Raw genomic sequence first — 13310 nt, forward strand, 5'->3', positions numbered from 1 at the left:
AACAACACAGCATTTTGATGGGTAAAATTTTTGAACCTCATAGATCAGGAACACTTTTGCTCCAATATATATCCCCATGCGAGTCACGGCTCGGACAGCAGCATTCATACCTAGAGAGATAGAAGACAAGGTAAATAAATGGTACAAACCTGAGCTAAAGTGACGCAAAATTCTGCACTTTTATTTAGGTAAGAAGCATAGCTAATTTTGTATAAAGCAACACACTGCAAAAATGTTGAATTCTCACGTATTTTCAAGGAATGGCACATGAAACTTACAATCCTCATTAGCTCAACAAGACTCAGGAAGTTGTCCTAAATATACTTACTAAGGAGCAAGCTCCTTTGAACACAGCAGGATTTCCTCTGAATATTTAGGTTTGCTTTGTTACAGTGCTCAGGGTGGCATTAGTGGCATGTAAGTTGCCAGTAATATGTTAAAACTCCTTGCACAGAAAAGCTAATCCACTCAAAAACGAAGGCAAGAAACAAGTATAAATGGATAAGAAAAGGAATATGTATGAAATCCCACAAAAATGGCAAAACGTACCTGGGAAATAAAAAATGCAACTGCAAAATGTTTGTCTTGACATATTCAGTGTGTACATTTGACTTTATTTCACATTAGCTGCCAAAAGAAAATGCCAAAGATGATGTTGCCTCCTTCTCGCATTGGGCAGAATTATTGGAGAGGAGGGAAGTACAGTATGTTCTTAAATAAAAATATATTCACTTTTAATAAATCATTATAAATTAACCAAGATATCCACCTGACTTTGGCAAAGAGGATAGGACTTTTTAAGCTATTCTAGTTCCAGAGATATTTTGATTGGAAATAAAGCAACAGTGTCTGCAATCTGTGGCAGAGATGCAATGAGAAATAAGATACCCACTAAAGACTCAGATTTCATTAACTTTTGGCCTGAACATGAGGCAGTCAAACTAAAGAGGCATGAAATATATTAGAACCAGTGTCATTTGCCAAATTTCATATACTCTCTCTTAACTCATCACAACAACGCTGAATCTTGATATTTACCATATATAATGCCTTTCCTAACTAAAATCATTTTCACAAACGTTATCTGTGCAACCGTAACAGCCTTGCAATGTAGAATGCTATTTATTATTACCCTCATATTGCAAACTCGCAGTGATGGGGAGTGGGGGTTATAAGCATAAGAAGTAGCAGCTTGCCTAAGTCTACCCACTGAGCTGGGAATTGAACTGTGAATTCCCAGTTTATTGAAACCACATTCTGCACTGTTTCACACGGCACAAGTTCCAAAACTGAGACAATGCAATTTGGCTCCACTGATCATGTTTTCTTCTGCCCAGAGAAATGGGAACCCTAAAGCACAATTTCCCCCTCTTAAGTACCATTTTCTCTCTCTAATCTGACATTGGAAGCCAGGAAATTTGAATGGGCGTTTTCCAAAAAAGGCCTCTTTCTCCTTTAGATAACTAATAAGCCAGTTATGCAGGATGTTTCTTTTTTCTTGGTACATTTAGTTGTTGTTTCTTTTCTTGTCCTTGACTGAGTGTCAGCAGCTAGTCTCTCTGTTTCTGTCTCTCTCTCTCTCATGGCTCTCTCCCCACTCACTTGGCTCATTTGTTGGTTTTTTTGTAGCTTACTCTTCAAAATCCGGTTCTTCTCTTTTCTTTTCTTTTCTTTCCGTACTTTCGCCTCCTGCCCCTTTGTGTAGTACAGTATATACCCTTCCATCTTTGAGTCCCTTATTTCCCTAGATTTCCATAGCATCTCCATCAGATGCTCATGTAAAAAAGTTATCTGTCTGCAACACATATCCAGTGGCTTTGTATTTTATGCCAATAGATTTCCTTAACATGAGGTCTGAATTCTAATTTCAAACAGCCCAGTGGATACTGACCCCTCATAGTCACACTGAATCCATGGAGTCCAATTCCCTGCTCTAAAGATGGGACGATCCATCCCACTCTCCCATTGTAACAGGCCACAAGGAAAGACAAAAAAACTGTCAGCAGGGAGCTGTGTCAGCTACCTGATAAACAAATCACAGTGGGCAGATGCGCTATCAGGGTTTCATCCCTGCAAAATATGCAAGTAGATCAGCTTGCCAGTGAAAACGCTATTTACAGAGACCTACTTCCCCTGGAGGGACGCGGGTGGCGCTGTGGGTTAAACCACAGAGCCTAGGACTTGCCAATCAGAAGATCGGTGGTTCAAATCCCCGCAATGGTGTGAGCTCCCATTGTTCGGTCCCTGCTCCTGCCAACCTAGCAGTTCGAAGGCACGCCAAAGTGCACGTAGATAAATAGCGGGAAGGTAAAAGGCGTTTCCGTGCGCTGCTCTGGTTCGGCAGAAGCGGCTTAGTCATGCTGGCCACATGACCCGGAAGCTGTACGCTGGCTCCCTCAGCCAATAAAGTGAGATGAGCGCCGCAACCCCAGTCGGTCACATCTGGACCTAATGGTCAGGGGTCCCTTTACCTTTACTTCCCCTGGAGAAAAGCAGATAGAATCAAAATACAAATATGCCTAGTGTGTCACAATAGCTCAGACCAGATTTAACTCACATCTCATAGGAAGTTGCCTTGTGCCAGGTCAGACTATTTCGCCATCTAGTCCAACCTTCCCCAGATTGGTGCATTCCAGGTGTTTTGGACAACTCCTATTATCCAAGTTATTCCCCTCTGTACTCAGATACAAGTTGCTACCTGCCTCTGATCTGTATATGCCTGCTGTACTTTGGTCCTTCGTGTACAACAACTCACAAGCAGCTCTTCTTCTCATGCGAGTCATCTCTGAATTGGAGTTAATGTGTAAAACAAGTCCCAGTTACTTAACTAATTTGCCATATTGGGGCATGTATTGCATAAAATACTTTTCAATACCATTAAAAGTGATGCCCCAACAATAATGAGAGATCAAAAGTTGATTCTGAATATACTGCCATTTACTCTGCTATCAGAAGATTACCCCGTTTGCTCCAGTATACTGTGCTAAAACTTGCAAGGATTAAACAACGTATTTATTTTAAAGTTTTCTATTCTGCTTTTCATCTACTAGGAGAAATCAAGGCAGCTACTTAAGAGTTAATTTCCATTTTTTGTGCAAATATAAAGTATTAAAACCACTGTAGAGAGAAGCCAGACAATGTGAAGTTCTAAAACAGGGGCGGGGAAAACTTTTTTACTGGAAAGTTGCATTGCCCCTTGGTCAACCCTCCAGGGGCCCAGGCCTGTAGTGGCCATGGCCAACTGGGTGTAACCAATACCCCAGTACAAACACCACAAACATACACAAACATTTGCTGCCCTGATCTCCTTGGGGAGGAAGGGTGGGATGGAATAATAGTAACAATACATACAGTACCCGCATGCACACAAAGCAATTTTATTGAATTCCACGGATATGCTTTTCCCAATGATGCAGGGGGCTGTGGTTTTCCATGCTCAGTGGAGGCCTGCATCAGGCTGCATGCATGGAAGAAAAATCATTGTAACATTATTTTATTTTAAAACTTCATGACTTTTAAATCGGTTTTAAAACATAGGGATTAGGTGTGCCAGAGGACATGAACTGACTTAACTGATTAGAGGCAGCAATCACAACTGGCCATCTGGTGCCATCTGTCTAGTTGTCATCATACTGTGCTTTGTTTACAGGCCACATCAGCTACACAAGAGTAGCCCTTGCCAATATTCTGCCATGTCTACAGCTTTCTTCTCCCTTGGTGGGCAAAGCATCTAGAAAGAGACACTGGTTTGCTACAAGATACCATGGTGATGTCAGAAACCTTCATTGATGTCATCCCCAACAAGAGGCAACCCCCCCCCCAACAACCCTTTTTATGTCATATAAAGCACTAGCCAAGTGATAATGTTACGTACCTTCCTACCTCGGGGCGAGGCGAAATATAGGCACTTCTCTCAGGGAAAGTACAGACCAGCAAGACTTTCCACATCAGAAGGCTTTGAGAAGGGATTTGCTAGGCACCTCCCTCCAAAAATTTGCTCCAAGCACCAAATGAGCACACAGGTCCACCAACATGCTTCAGAATCACAACAGATGTATTACCTCTTCCATACTAAATGGATTACATCCTTTACTGGTTTACGTTAGGCTGCTTCCACTGAAGATACACTCACATACTTCCACTTCAGCAATTAGGTAACTTGCCAAGCCCTGGAGCATATCCACAGTAAAGATCAGAAACCAAGACAAGGGAGTAATTAGTGGGACTAAAGGGCAAAAAAAAATTGCCACCTGATGGCTGATGCAGGAACTGGATAGTTCCAAGTATGTTATGAATGCAATCTGCCAGTGGAAGAGGGGAATGGTTTCAAGGACACATAACGAGGAATATTAAATTGATTGTTTTTACAGTGCTGTTATAATGCATGGCGCTTTGCAGGCAAGGTATGTGTCATAACATTCTTCAAAACATTCTTCACTCTAAACCGAACAGATTATTTCATTACAAATGACCACAGAAACTACAGAACAAAAAACAAGGGCAAAGAGAAAGCTGTGTAAGGGTAGAAAGCTGTTCCAGAATTTCCCCCTCCACACACACACATCCAGCAAATTCAGTTTGTTTGAAACATTCTCATTTTATTCCTAGCCTTTATGTAATCCCCCCACAAAGTGAAAATTAAATTCAGTCAGCCTTCACTGTGGCACATGATAAATTTATTTGGATCTCCTGTATTCCAACAAAGCTCAAAAAATTTACTGCTAAAATGGCAGGGAAGAGGGAGTTGAAATTAAAAAGAGTTGGATGCTATAATATTGTCTATCATTAGACAATATTATAACATCCAACAAACAGTCAGTGTTATAACTTAACATCCAGCCTTAGGGCTGTATCCAAGTTCAATTCAGAATAGACCCATTGCAGTTAACAGACATGACTAAGGTTCATTAATCTAAAGGGATCTACAATGAATAAAACTTATATGTATCGAACCCTTAATTTTGATTTTTCTTGGGAGTCTGTCATACCAATAAGTATTCTAAACTAATGTTTTAACATTCAGCAATTACAGACAAAATAGTGATAAACACTTTCCACTCATCTGCTTAACTAGGCTGGAGAAAACCCACTACTGCCCTCAATAATATGTTTATTGTATAGAAGACCATCATGATATATTTATCCCTACTCCATCATAGTATACAGACTCAAAGATGGCTCTGTCCCGTCAAGGGCAAAGCAAATTGATCAGGCAAAAATAGCTGTATGTCTATTTTTAATAGGTTCCTATGATGGTCACAGCTGCACCACAATACACAACAGGGGCAAGTTCAAATGAGAGAGAAAATCATTAAGGTACCATTAACACAGAGGAATCTGAACTGCTACATATGCAACTGTCAATAGATAAATTAGCCCAGTTATACCAGAAAACTCATTAACTGCAAATACAGTTTTCCTTTCCTTAGGAAGGAAAAATATCTTTTGTCAGTGAAGTTATAAATGTAACAGTTGTTCCATTCTAGCTTGCTTCAGAGATACAGGCAGGAATCACAGAGTAAAATGGGCAAACCTAATCCAGGCCCCTGGAGCCATGTGTATAGTTTAACTGCAGTGGAAGGGAACTAGAAGGGCCTTGACGTCACACTGAAATCATCTAGGGTATCTCATGGTTAGTGCTGTTTCAAAGAGTGCCTAAATATCTTTAATTAGCTTGCAATGCATCTCCTAAATTAGCATGTACAAAATATGAAAATTAGTGTAGCTGATTTCCCCCCCACACACACACACACCATGGAATGAGCAATAAATGTGTTTTGGACCCAATGCTTCAGTAGATCAGCACTTGTGCTGTATACCCTTGATGCTGACCAGTGACCCTTGCCCTCCTGTGCCTAATCTTGGCATGCACTGCTAGAATGCACACTGCATAAATTTTCATGGCAGTTCTTACAAAAGCGGGGGGGGGGGCGGACACCTGGACAAGGGCCCAATTAGGCCTGTCCTATTTGGCTGGCAAGGCTGTTTCAGCTAAGCCATGCCTACATCTTACATGAAATCAGGCATGGGGGTAGGCAGACATGATTTTGCCTGGAGGTCTCAGGGCAGTTCACAGAATCAGGTCATGGTTGGGTCTTGGAAGAGCTGGCCCCGGGCTTCACAAACCTGAACCATCAGCTGATCACTGGCACAGCGTACAATGTGCTGATTGTCTACAATGTGTGGGCTGTGTCTCTGTCTGAAAAGTTTGACTTCAAACTGTGCAGACAAAAGCAGGCCTCCTGACTTTGTTATGTGAGGTGATTGACCAGTGAGTGGCTGCAACCACTTGTCAAACTTGGCCCATGGGTGCAGGAGATAATGGTTTGGCTGCTGCCTTAAAATAATTATTTATGGTAGGCCAGCATTTATCCCCATATTGCAGACAGAAGAGAGGGATGAGGCAGGCAGCGCAGCTTGCCTAAATAAAGCTAAGGAGTTCATGACGGAGATGAAATGTGAACCAGGGATGGAGCCTTTCCTGCTTACTGACTCCCACACTTACTCTTCTTCTTTTTCTCCCTCATAGAGCTCAAGGTGGCATATGTGAAATTCTCAGAGAGTTTCCCACCTAGATGCCTCCTAGAACTGCTTAGCTTCTCCAAGGTGACTACTTTTAGCCACAAGGTCAGGGACGGGAAACCTGGTTCCTTCCTAAGGTCGCTGGACTCCAACAGCGCTAAACTAGGAAAGGCCCATCCATGGTGAAGACTGACGGGAGTCCAGTGGGCTCTCAGTGGGAATGTGCTCCTTCTCCCCAACCCCAGATGTACAAGGCCTGCTTCTGCCCACTCATCAGGCGAGAGAACTCTTCACATGCTCCAGGGCGCTCTCGCTGCTGCTTCACACATTCCTTACTCTTACTCTAGCCTTCCCACACGCCTTGCAGCAGGAGGATATGACCCTGAGCGTGACTCGAGGGGAGCAGCGGGGACGCACACGCGCGCGCCCAGCCCTCTGAAGTAAAACTGGGGAGTGAGTGGCTGAGAGGAAGCGGTGGGCGGAGCTCGCCTGAGGAGACGCCGGTCGCTTGAGGAATCCTTGAGGAATCCGTTTCTCTGGCTTCGATTGAGCAGGCGACCCTTCCCCTCGCCCCTCGAGGCGCCGGCCTTCCATTACTCAGGCCTTGCGAGGAAGAGACGTTCCCCCGCCGTGTCTGCCTGCACGTTCCACCTGGCGGCGCGAGACGGGAGTCCACCCCCCCGCCCCCCTCACGCAACATCCTCCCTCCAGAGTCTCGAGCGCAGGCGGCAGGAAGAGGAGGCGGGTGGGATGCTGAGGAGGATCCTTCCTCCTCCGACTGACCTTGTGCGTCGCCGCCGCTGGTGAGCACCGCGAGAGCCAGGCCGGCGCCCGCCATGCGCAGCTTCTCCAGGTCCAGCCCCGCCGAGCCCAGGCCGGATCCCGCCATTGCCCCGGCTGCGTCCAAAGTGCAGAGCCCCGGCGAGAATGACAGCAAGCGGCGGCGGCGGCACCCGGAGCCCGCGAGTCCAGCTCCCTTCAGCCACGCCCCCCGCGACCGCCCTCAGCCTCTGGCTCCGCCCACAAGGGGTGGGGCTACCTGCCTCGGCCGGGCCGCAGACGTCACGGCGCGAAGGCTTCCCCGGGGGTCTGTTTTCTGAGCCCCGTCTGAGGAGGAAAGGGCTCTCTGCTCTTCCGGCAGACCAGACCACCACCTCCTACCTGAAAGGCCTGCAGGATTTGCTTAGCCAGGGTGATGTGGGGGGTGGGGGCCGGGGAATGGCAGGTCGTGTGAGCATTAAAAAGGAGCCCCCATTTCAGCATCCCGTTTCCCACAGTGGCCGGTCAGAGCAGAGCATGAAAGCTGCAGTGCTTTCCAGCAAATAGTGGTCAATGGAATGTTGCATCTGAGGGTGGAGGTAAATGACCCTGTAAGCATCGCAGATTCATAACCCCTGTGAATCCGAAGAGGATCCCTTCTAAAGGCAACTTTTATGTGGCTACTGTGTTGCTATCAATTTATAACGCTGCCTTTTGCCAGTTTCGTGTCGGTGTTCACGTTTCTCTCTATACCATGCAGCTTCATAAAACTCTTTGATACTATATATAAGGCCAGATTGCAAAAAAAGAACCAGCATATTTTAAGAGCACTTCCTTTTTTAATCTTTATTTGTCCTGTGGACACAGCCAATTAATTTTATCACCGTAGTAACACCCAAGGGCAGATTTAGGTCTAATGAGGCCCTAAGCTACTGAAAGTAATGGGGCCCTTTATATGTCCAGCTGTCCTTTGTCAACAACAAATTGTCGCTGTTTTTTGTGTTGAGTATATGCTATATGGTAATTTATGGACCTAATTAGTATCTAAAGTCATTTGCACATAACAAAATATGTATTTTATCAAAGTAATTGTTGAACTGAAATACAATTAAGAAGAAGTATATGAATAGTGAAATACAATTAACAAGTATATTGGGGGGGGGGGCAAAAGAGTGAGGCCCTAAGCCATTATGGCTTGTTTAGCTTATACGTAAATCAGGCACTGGTCACACCAGTGAGATGGCCAGAAAGATCCATGGTTATTCCTGGGGCATATCTATATATCTGGCCAACTCGTGATGAATGCTAAAAGTGTTTATTGAATATATGGAAAATAATTGTGTACAGCTGAAAATGCTGGCAGCATTAAGATAAATTCAACAGTGTAAATAAGTTTTGATCAATGCAATAATGGAAAACCAACTGGTATAGTTTTTGCAAAATATTCAGGGATATAAGATATGCAAAATGAACCATGCCTTTTCCTGTAAGACCTATTACAGTTGTTAAGAGTCGTCAACAGGCTCATCTCAGCTATCTGCCAATCTCCCATTCCCACCACCCTTCTGAGTAATACCCCTCCCCACCTTCTCACTATATAGAAGGATCTGGCAACTTTTGTTTCAGGGTTTCTGAAGAAGTGTGCATGCACACGAAAGCTCATACCAAGAACTAACTTAGTTGGTCTTTAAGGTGCTACTGGAAGGAATTTTTTTATTTTGACTATGGCAGACCAACACGGCTACCTATCTGTAACTGGAACCATGAAAAGAGAAGAAGGGAAGTCTTTGATAGCTTAAGTTGTAAAATGCTTATTTGAAATTGTAAAACAGAAAATTTAATATAAATCATATTTTTTAAAAATGATGAGTGCTAAAAGCACAAAGGGACAGTGAGGCTGATTCTATAGTTATGAGATATAAAAAAGTAACTGCAACAAGTGTTCTTAAAATATGCTTTTTTTGCAATTTGACCTTGAACATGTTGAATGGTACTGGTTGGGGAAGGATGCACACCTTGCATGCAGAAGATCTCTGGCATCTCCACGTAGGGTTAGGAAATACTCCTCTTGGAAAGCCTGGGATGCTGCTGCCAGTCAGTGTGCACAACACTAAGCTAGAGAGGCCAATGGCCTCTTTATATGAGGCAGCTTCCTATGATACTAGGGGGTGTTTACTATGCTGATCTTTACATTAAGTACTAAGAGAGCAGAATATTTACCAATGGCTTCCAGGACATGTTCAAGATAAGAACGAGCACCAGGGTTAAAACAGTTCATAATGGAGATCTCTTTTTATATCAAATTATGCCAACTTTACTGATCTATAGAAATAAACTATAAGTTCAGATTGACAAACACCATTACAGTGGAGCTAGGATGGCCAAATCCTTTAATGCCATTCCATTTCATTCCTTTAACTATAACCCATAAATCAGTCCAGCACATGATGGCTTCCCGTTTAACATTTCTGTTTCTTTTTATGGGTAATTTTGGTCAATTTTCATACTCAAAATACCAGAATACATAATAACAAAAGAAGGCTTTTCCCAGCACCAAACTGAAATGCTCAGGCTGACCGCACTCTTCATGAATCACCATGTAGAAGACCATACTGGTTATTTTGCAAAATGGAAACATGTTTTCACGTAAAATTATTGTATACAATAAGATTTCATACAAGGGGGTTGTGGAAAGAATGGAAGACAGCTGTTCTGTTGTGGAAGATTGTAAAAATTGTAAGTTAAGGCTAAGAATAGTGTGTGACTGCTGGATGCACCCGAAGTGCAGAAGACAATTCTCAAAAAGTTAATTGATTTGTTTCTACTATTAGCTGTCCTCATCTGATTCCTGTTGGTCCTTTTGTTTCTCAGCTCTAGCCATGTTAACTGGGCCTTCTAATTATTATTCATATTAATTGACTGACCTCAGATGTTCAGTCTTAGTGAGCTCACCTGTATCCATGTCCAAGCAGCAACCACAAACGCGTTAAAAATCCAAGACTGCTAAACCAGGTTAGATGAAAATAAGATAAACTTTGGTGTTATTCTTTTAAATTAAAATATGAGAACTGGATATTATTGCTGCAACTATATCTTCGCACATCTGCACCACACAGTCTCCTATATAGATTGAGCAGGAAAAGGAGCATGCATTTTAAACCTTTCAAGAATGCATGGAAGACTTCCTGACAACATTTAAGTTTGTTAACATCTCTGTTGCCCTTTGGGACTCCTTTGTTAGATATATAACTACATTCAGCTGCTAACCTATACTTGCCCAACAATCTCAGTTACAAGATGCATAGCCTTTTGTGTTTATCCAATTCCAATCTTCATGGTAAGTACTCTACCAGTTTATCATAAAATTAAAATTCAAGGCATGTCTGAGTTTTGTGAAATAAAACATCTGTTTTTCTTCTGGAAAATTGTTCCGACTATAATTGTGCTGTTATGTTTTGGGTCTGGCTGTGCTATATCTCATTCAAAACTCCACCAGTGCACCCCCCACAACAGACTTTCTGAAACCACACTTCGTTTTCTCTGCAGAGAAGTGGGGGGGGGGGGAGGAAGCATCCTTGCTATGGCAAGGCACAGTAACTTGGAAAACCATTAAAACAAAGAACTCCAGAAACATGCTGTATAAAAGAAGGCCTCTTGCTATGGTTTTTTTCACTGAACCCACTCCAGCTGGAACACTTAGCATGTAAGCATTTTGATGTTTTAATAAACTGACTGAATCCTGACAATAAGGAGGCGCAGTGGCATGTGCAGATAATTGGTTAACTGCCTGCTTTATATGTGGCCATACTCCTCTTAAGGAGCAGATTCATAGTTTGGGGTGTCCTTTGACCCATTTTGTCATGAGTCCCAGTGGAGCAGAATATCATCATCATATTACTCCATTGCTGAAAGAATTGCACGGATTGATGGGGTCTGATAACTGACAGTTGGAGCTCTGTTAGGTGAGAAACGGAGAAGCAGAGAGAACAATATGTTTTAGTGGGTTCCCCTCCTTTTAGTGGTTAGAGTGTTGGACTAAGACTTGATATGCTGGGGTTCCAAGCTCTACTCAGCCATGAAGCTCACTGGGTGACCTAAGGTTAGTCACTGTCTCTCTGCCTAACCTACCTTATAGAGACCCATGTACACCACCTTGAGCTGCTCGGAGGAAAGGTGGGATATGAATATAGTACATACATACCTACGTACATACCTACTGTGATCACTGCCAATTTGCTTGCCTCTTTCTTTGGGCCCGATCCATACCAAAACCTAGAGGTAAAAGCTGCTGTCTTGAGCAGCTGAACATGCAGTGAGAGCACAAAACGGCAGCAGGATCTGAGACTCGAGGGTTGGCAGTGGGTTGCCTATAGGGGTGTGGGCTTTGTCAGGCGCCCAGCAAGACAGACTTCTAACACCACCCCTGGAGACAACAAAATGGGGAGATGTAGAAGTATGGACCTGGGTTTACATTCCTTTGCCATACAGTCATATTACATTTTATATGAAAGCTTGTACTCTCATTTTTCTGTTGGCCTGAAATAAAGCCAGAAGTTTCCAGCCTTGCTTGCTAAAAGGCTTACAGCAGGATGTTGGGATTTTCTGTCAAACACACAAAGTCTATTGTTTAATTAAAGTTGGGAGCCCTGCATCACACAGACGAGATTTTGCTATCTGCTGAAAGGAGATTTTTCTAGTCGTTCTGGTAATATCCTCTATCTTGGAATTACTTAACTTAGTCATTGCTACTGATAGGGTTAATCAAGGCTGCAAGGAAATGGGTTTTTGTTTTAGCTTTGGAACTGTGAGTTACAAATGGTTTAGTCAACAATGAAGAGAGTAGAGAGCTAGAAAAAAGAAGAATAAAGAGGTCAGACAGAAAAGAAAAAGAGCAAAGCAAACAGTCTGAAAAGGAACCTTTCTTCATAGAGATTTAAAATTTAGCTAGTGAAGGACATTCAACACTCTCAAGTTGATTGGTTTTTTTGTGTAATATTTTCTGCATTGTTTATAGTTGTCGTTTAATTGTTTAATGTTTACTGAGTTAATTCATGTTTTAAAGGAATGGGGTTTAGGAATTACTCAGCCCAGAGATGGATTAACCAGTCTGCATCCTCATATCTATATTGAAGAGATCATCCTTGAAGGGAGTATCGAAATACTGCAAAACTATGCCTAAGGTCCCCTGGGCATGAACAGAGTGCCTTTCTCCCAAGGGAAAGCAACATCTCTCTCTCTCTCTCTCTCTCTCTCTCTCTCTCTCTCTCTCTCTCTTACTCACTCAAATGAAGGGAGTGGGCAGGGGGTGCACTGACAGTTGGAAGGCAACGCCCGGAGAGCAGGAGGAGAAATGCATATGGAGCAAACAAGATATGCAGGCTTGGCTGATAAGCGAAAGGAGTGCACTGGCAAAATGCTTTAGAAACACCCAAAGAGGCAATAAGGCAAATCGAGGAATATGATATGGTGGGGTGGGGTGAGGGGCTGCAGGAGTATAAATATTGCTGGCTTACGTATATTGGGGGCCACCAGCCTTTGGAAACAATTCCGCTGGTTGCCTCTGCGCAGATCACAATAAACTCTTTTCTCCGAAGGAACTGAATTCCTGGTGCTTCTTTGTCACCTCTAAGTCCTGGGTAAGCAAGCAAATGGATCCCAAGTAAATAAGGCTTCAGATTTGGGGGCTCGTCCAGGATTTGCTCCAACCCATTGGACCAGAGGCCAGGCTTGACCGTGGTGAACAGCTCAGACTGGCGTTTGCGGCTCCAGCGCGCACCCTCCCAGTTTGTAGGGGGAGCCAGCCACACCGTCTTGGAGTGGAGACACCCGGTCGAGGGAGAAAAGAGGCGGCCGGAGGGGGGAATCCGGAGGGGGAAAAAAAAGGTAAGCCCGAGGGAAAGGGCTAGGGGCACGAGGGAAAGGACTAGAGGTCTGATCAGCCTCACCTGGCTGTGGCAGTGGAGTGCCCGGCACCTGCCCGTGTGACAGTAGAGTGTCCGGCAGTAGAGTGCCACCAGGAAGGGAAAGGG

The 13310-nt window shown here is 43.7% G+C and overlaps 1 protein-coding gene across 4 annotated transcripts in view; it reads right to left on the minus strand.

Moving 5' to 3' along the window:
- Window positions 1-9214, minus strand: part of PFKL (phosphofructokinase, liver type) — a 42736-nt gene extending 33522 nt beyond the window's left edge. The window contains exons 1-3 of one of the 4 annotated variants that reach the window (XM_083506399.1): window positions 9044-9214; window positions 7306-8759; window positions 37-110 (exon numbers count right to left, since the gene is read on the minus strand). In XM_083506399.1, the coding sequence (XP_083362525.1) occupies window positions 37-110; window positions 7306-7411 (180 nt within the window). In that variant the 5' untranslated portion in view covers window positions 7412-8759; window positions 9044-9214. Of the gene's footprint in view, window positions 1-36; window positions 111-549; window positions 625-7305; window positions 8760-9043 lie in introns of those variants that run through there. The other 3 variants (XM_083506402.1, XM_083506401.1, XM_083506400.1) reach the window with 3 other exon arrangements.
- Window positions 9215-13310: the final 4096 nt, after the last annotated feature.

Source organism: Podarcis liolepis, assembly GCF_965112155.1.
Source record: "Podarcis liolepis genome assembly, chromosome: 5".
Taxonomy (NCBI): domain Eukaryota; kingdom Metazoa; phylum Chordata; class Lepidosauria; order Squamata; family Lacertidae; genus Podarcis; species Podarcis liolepis.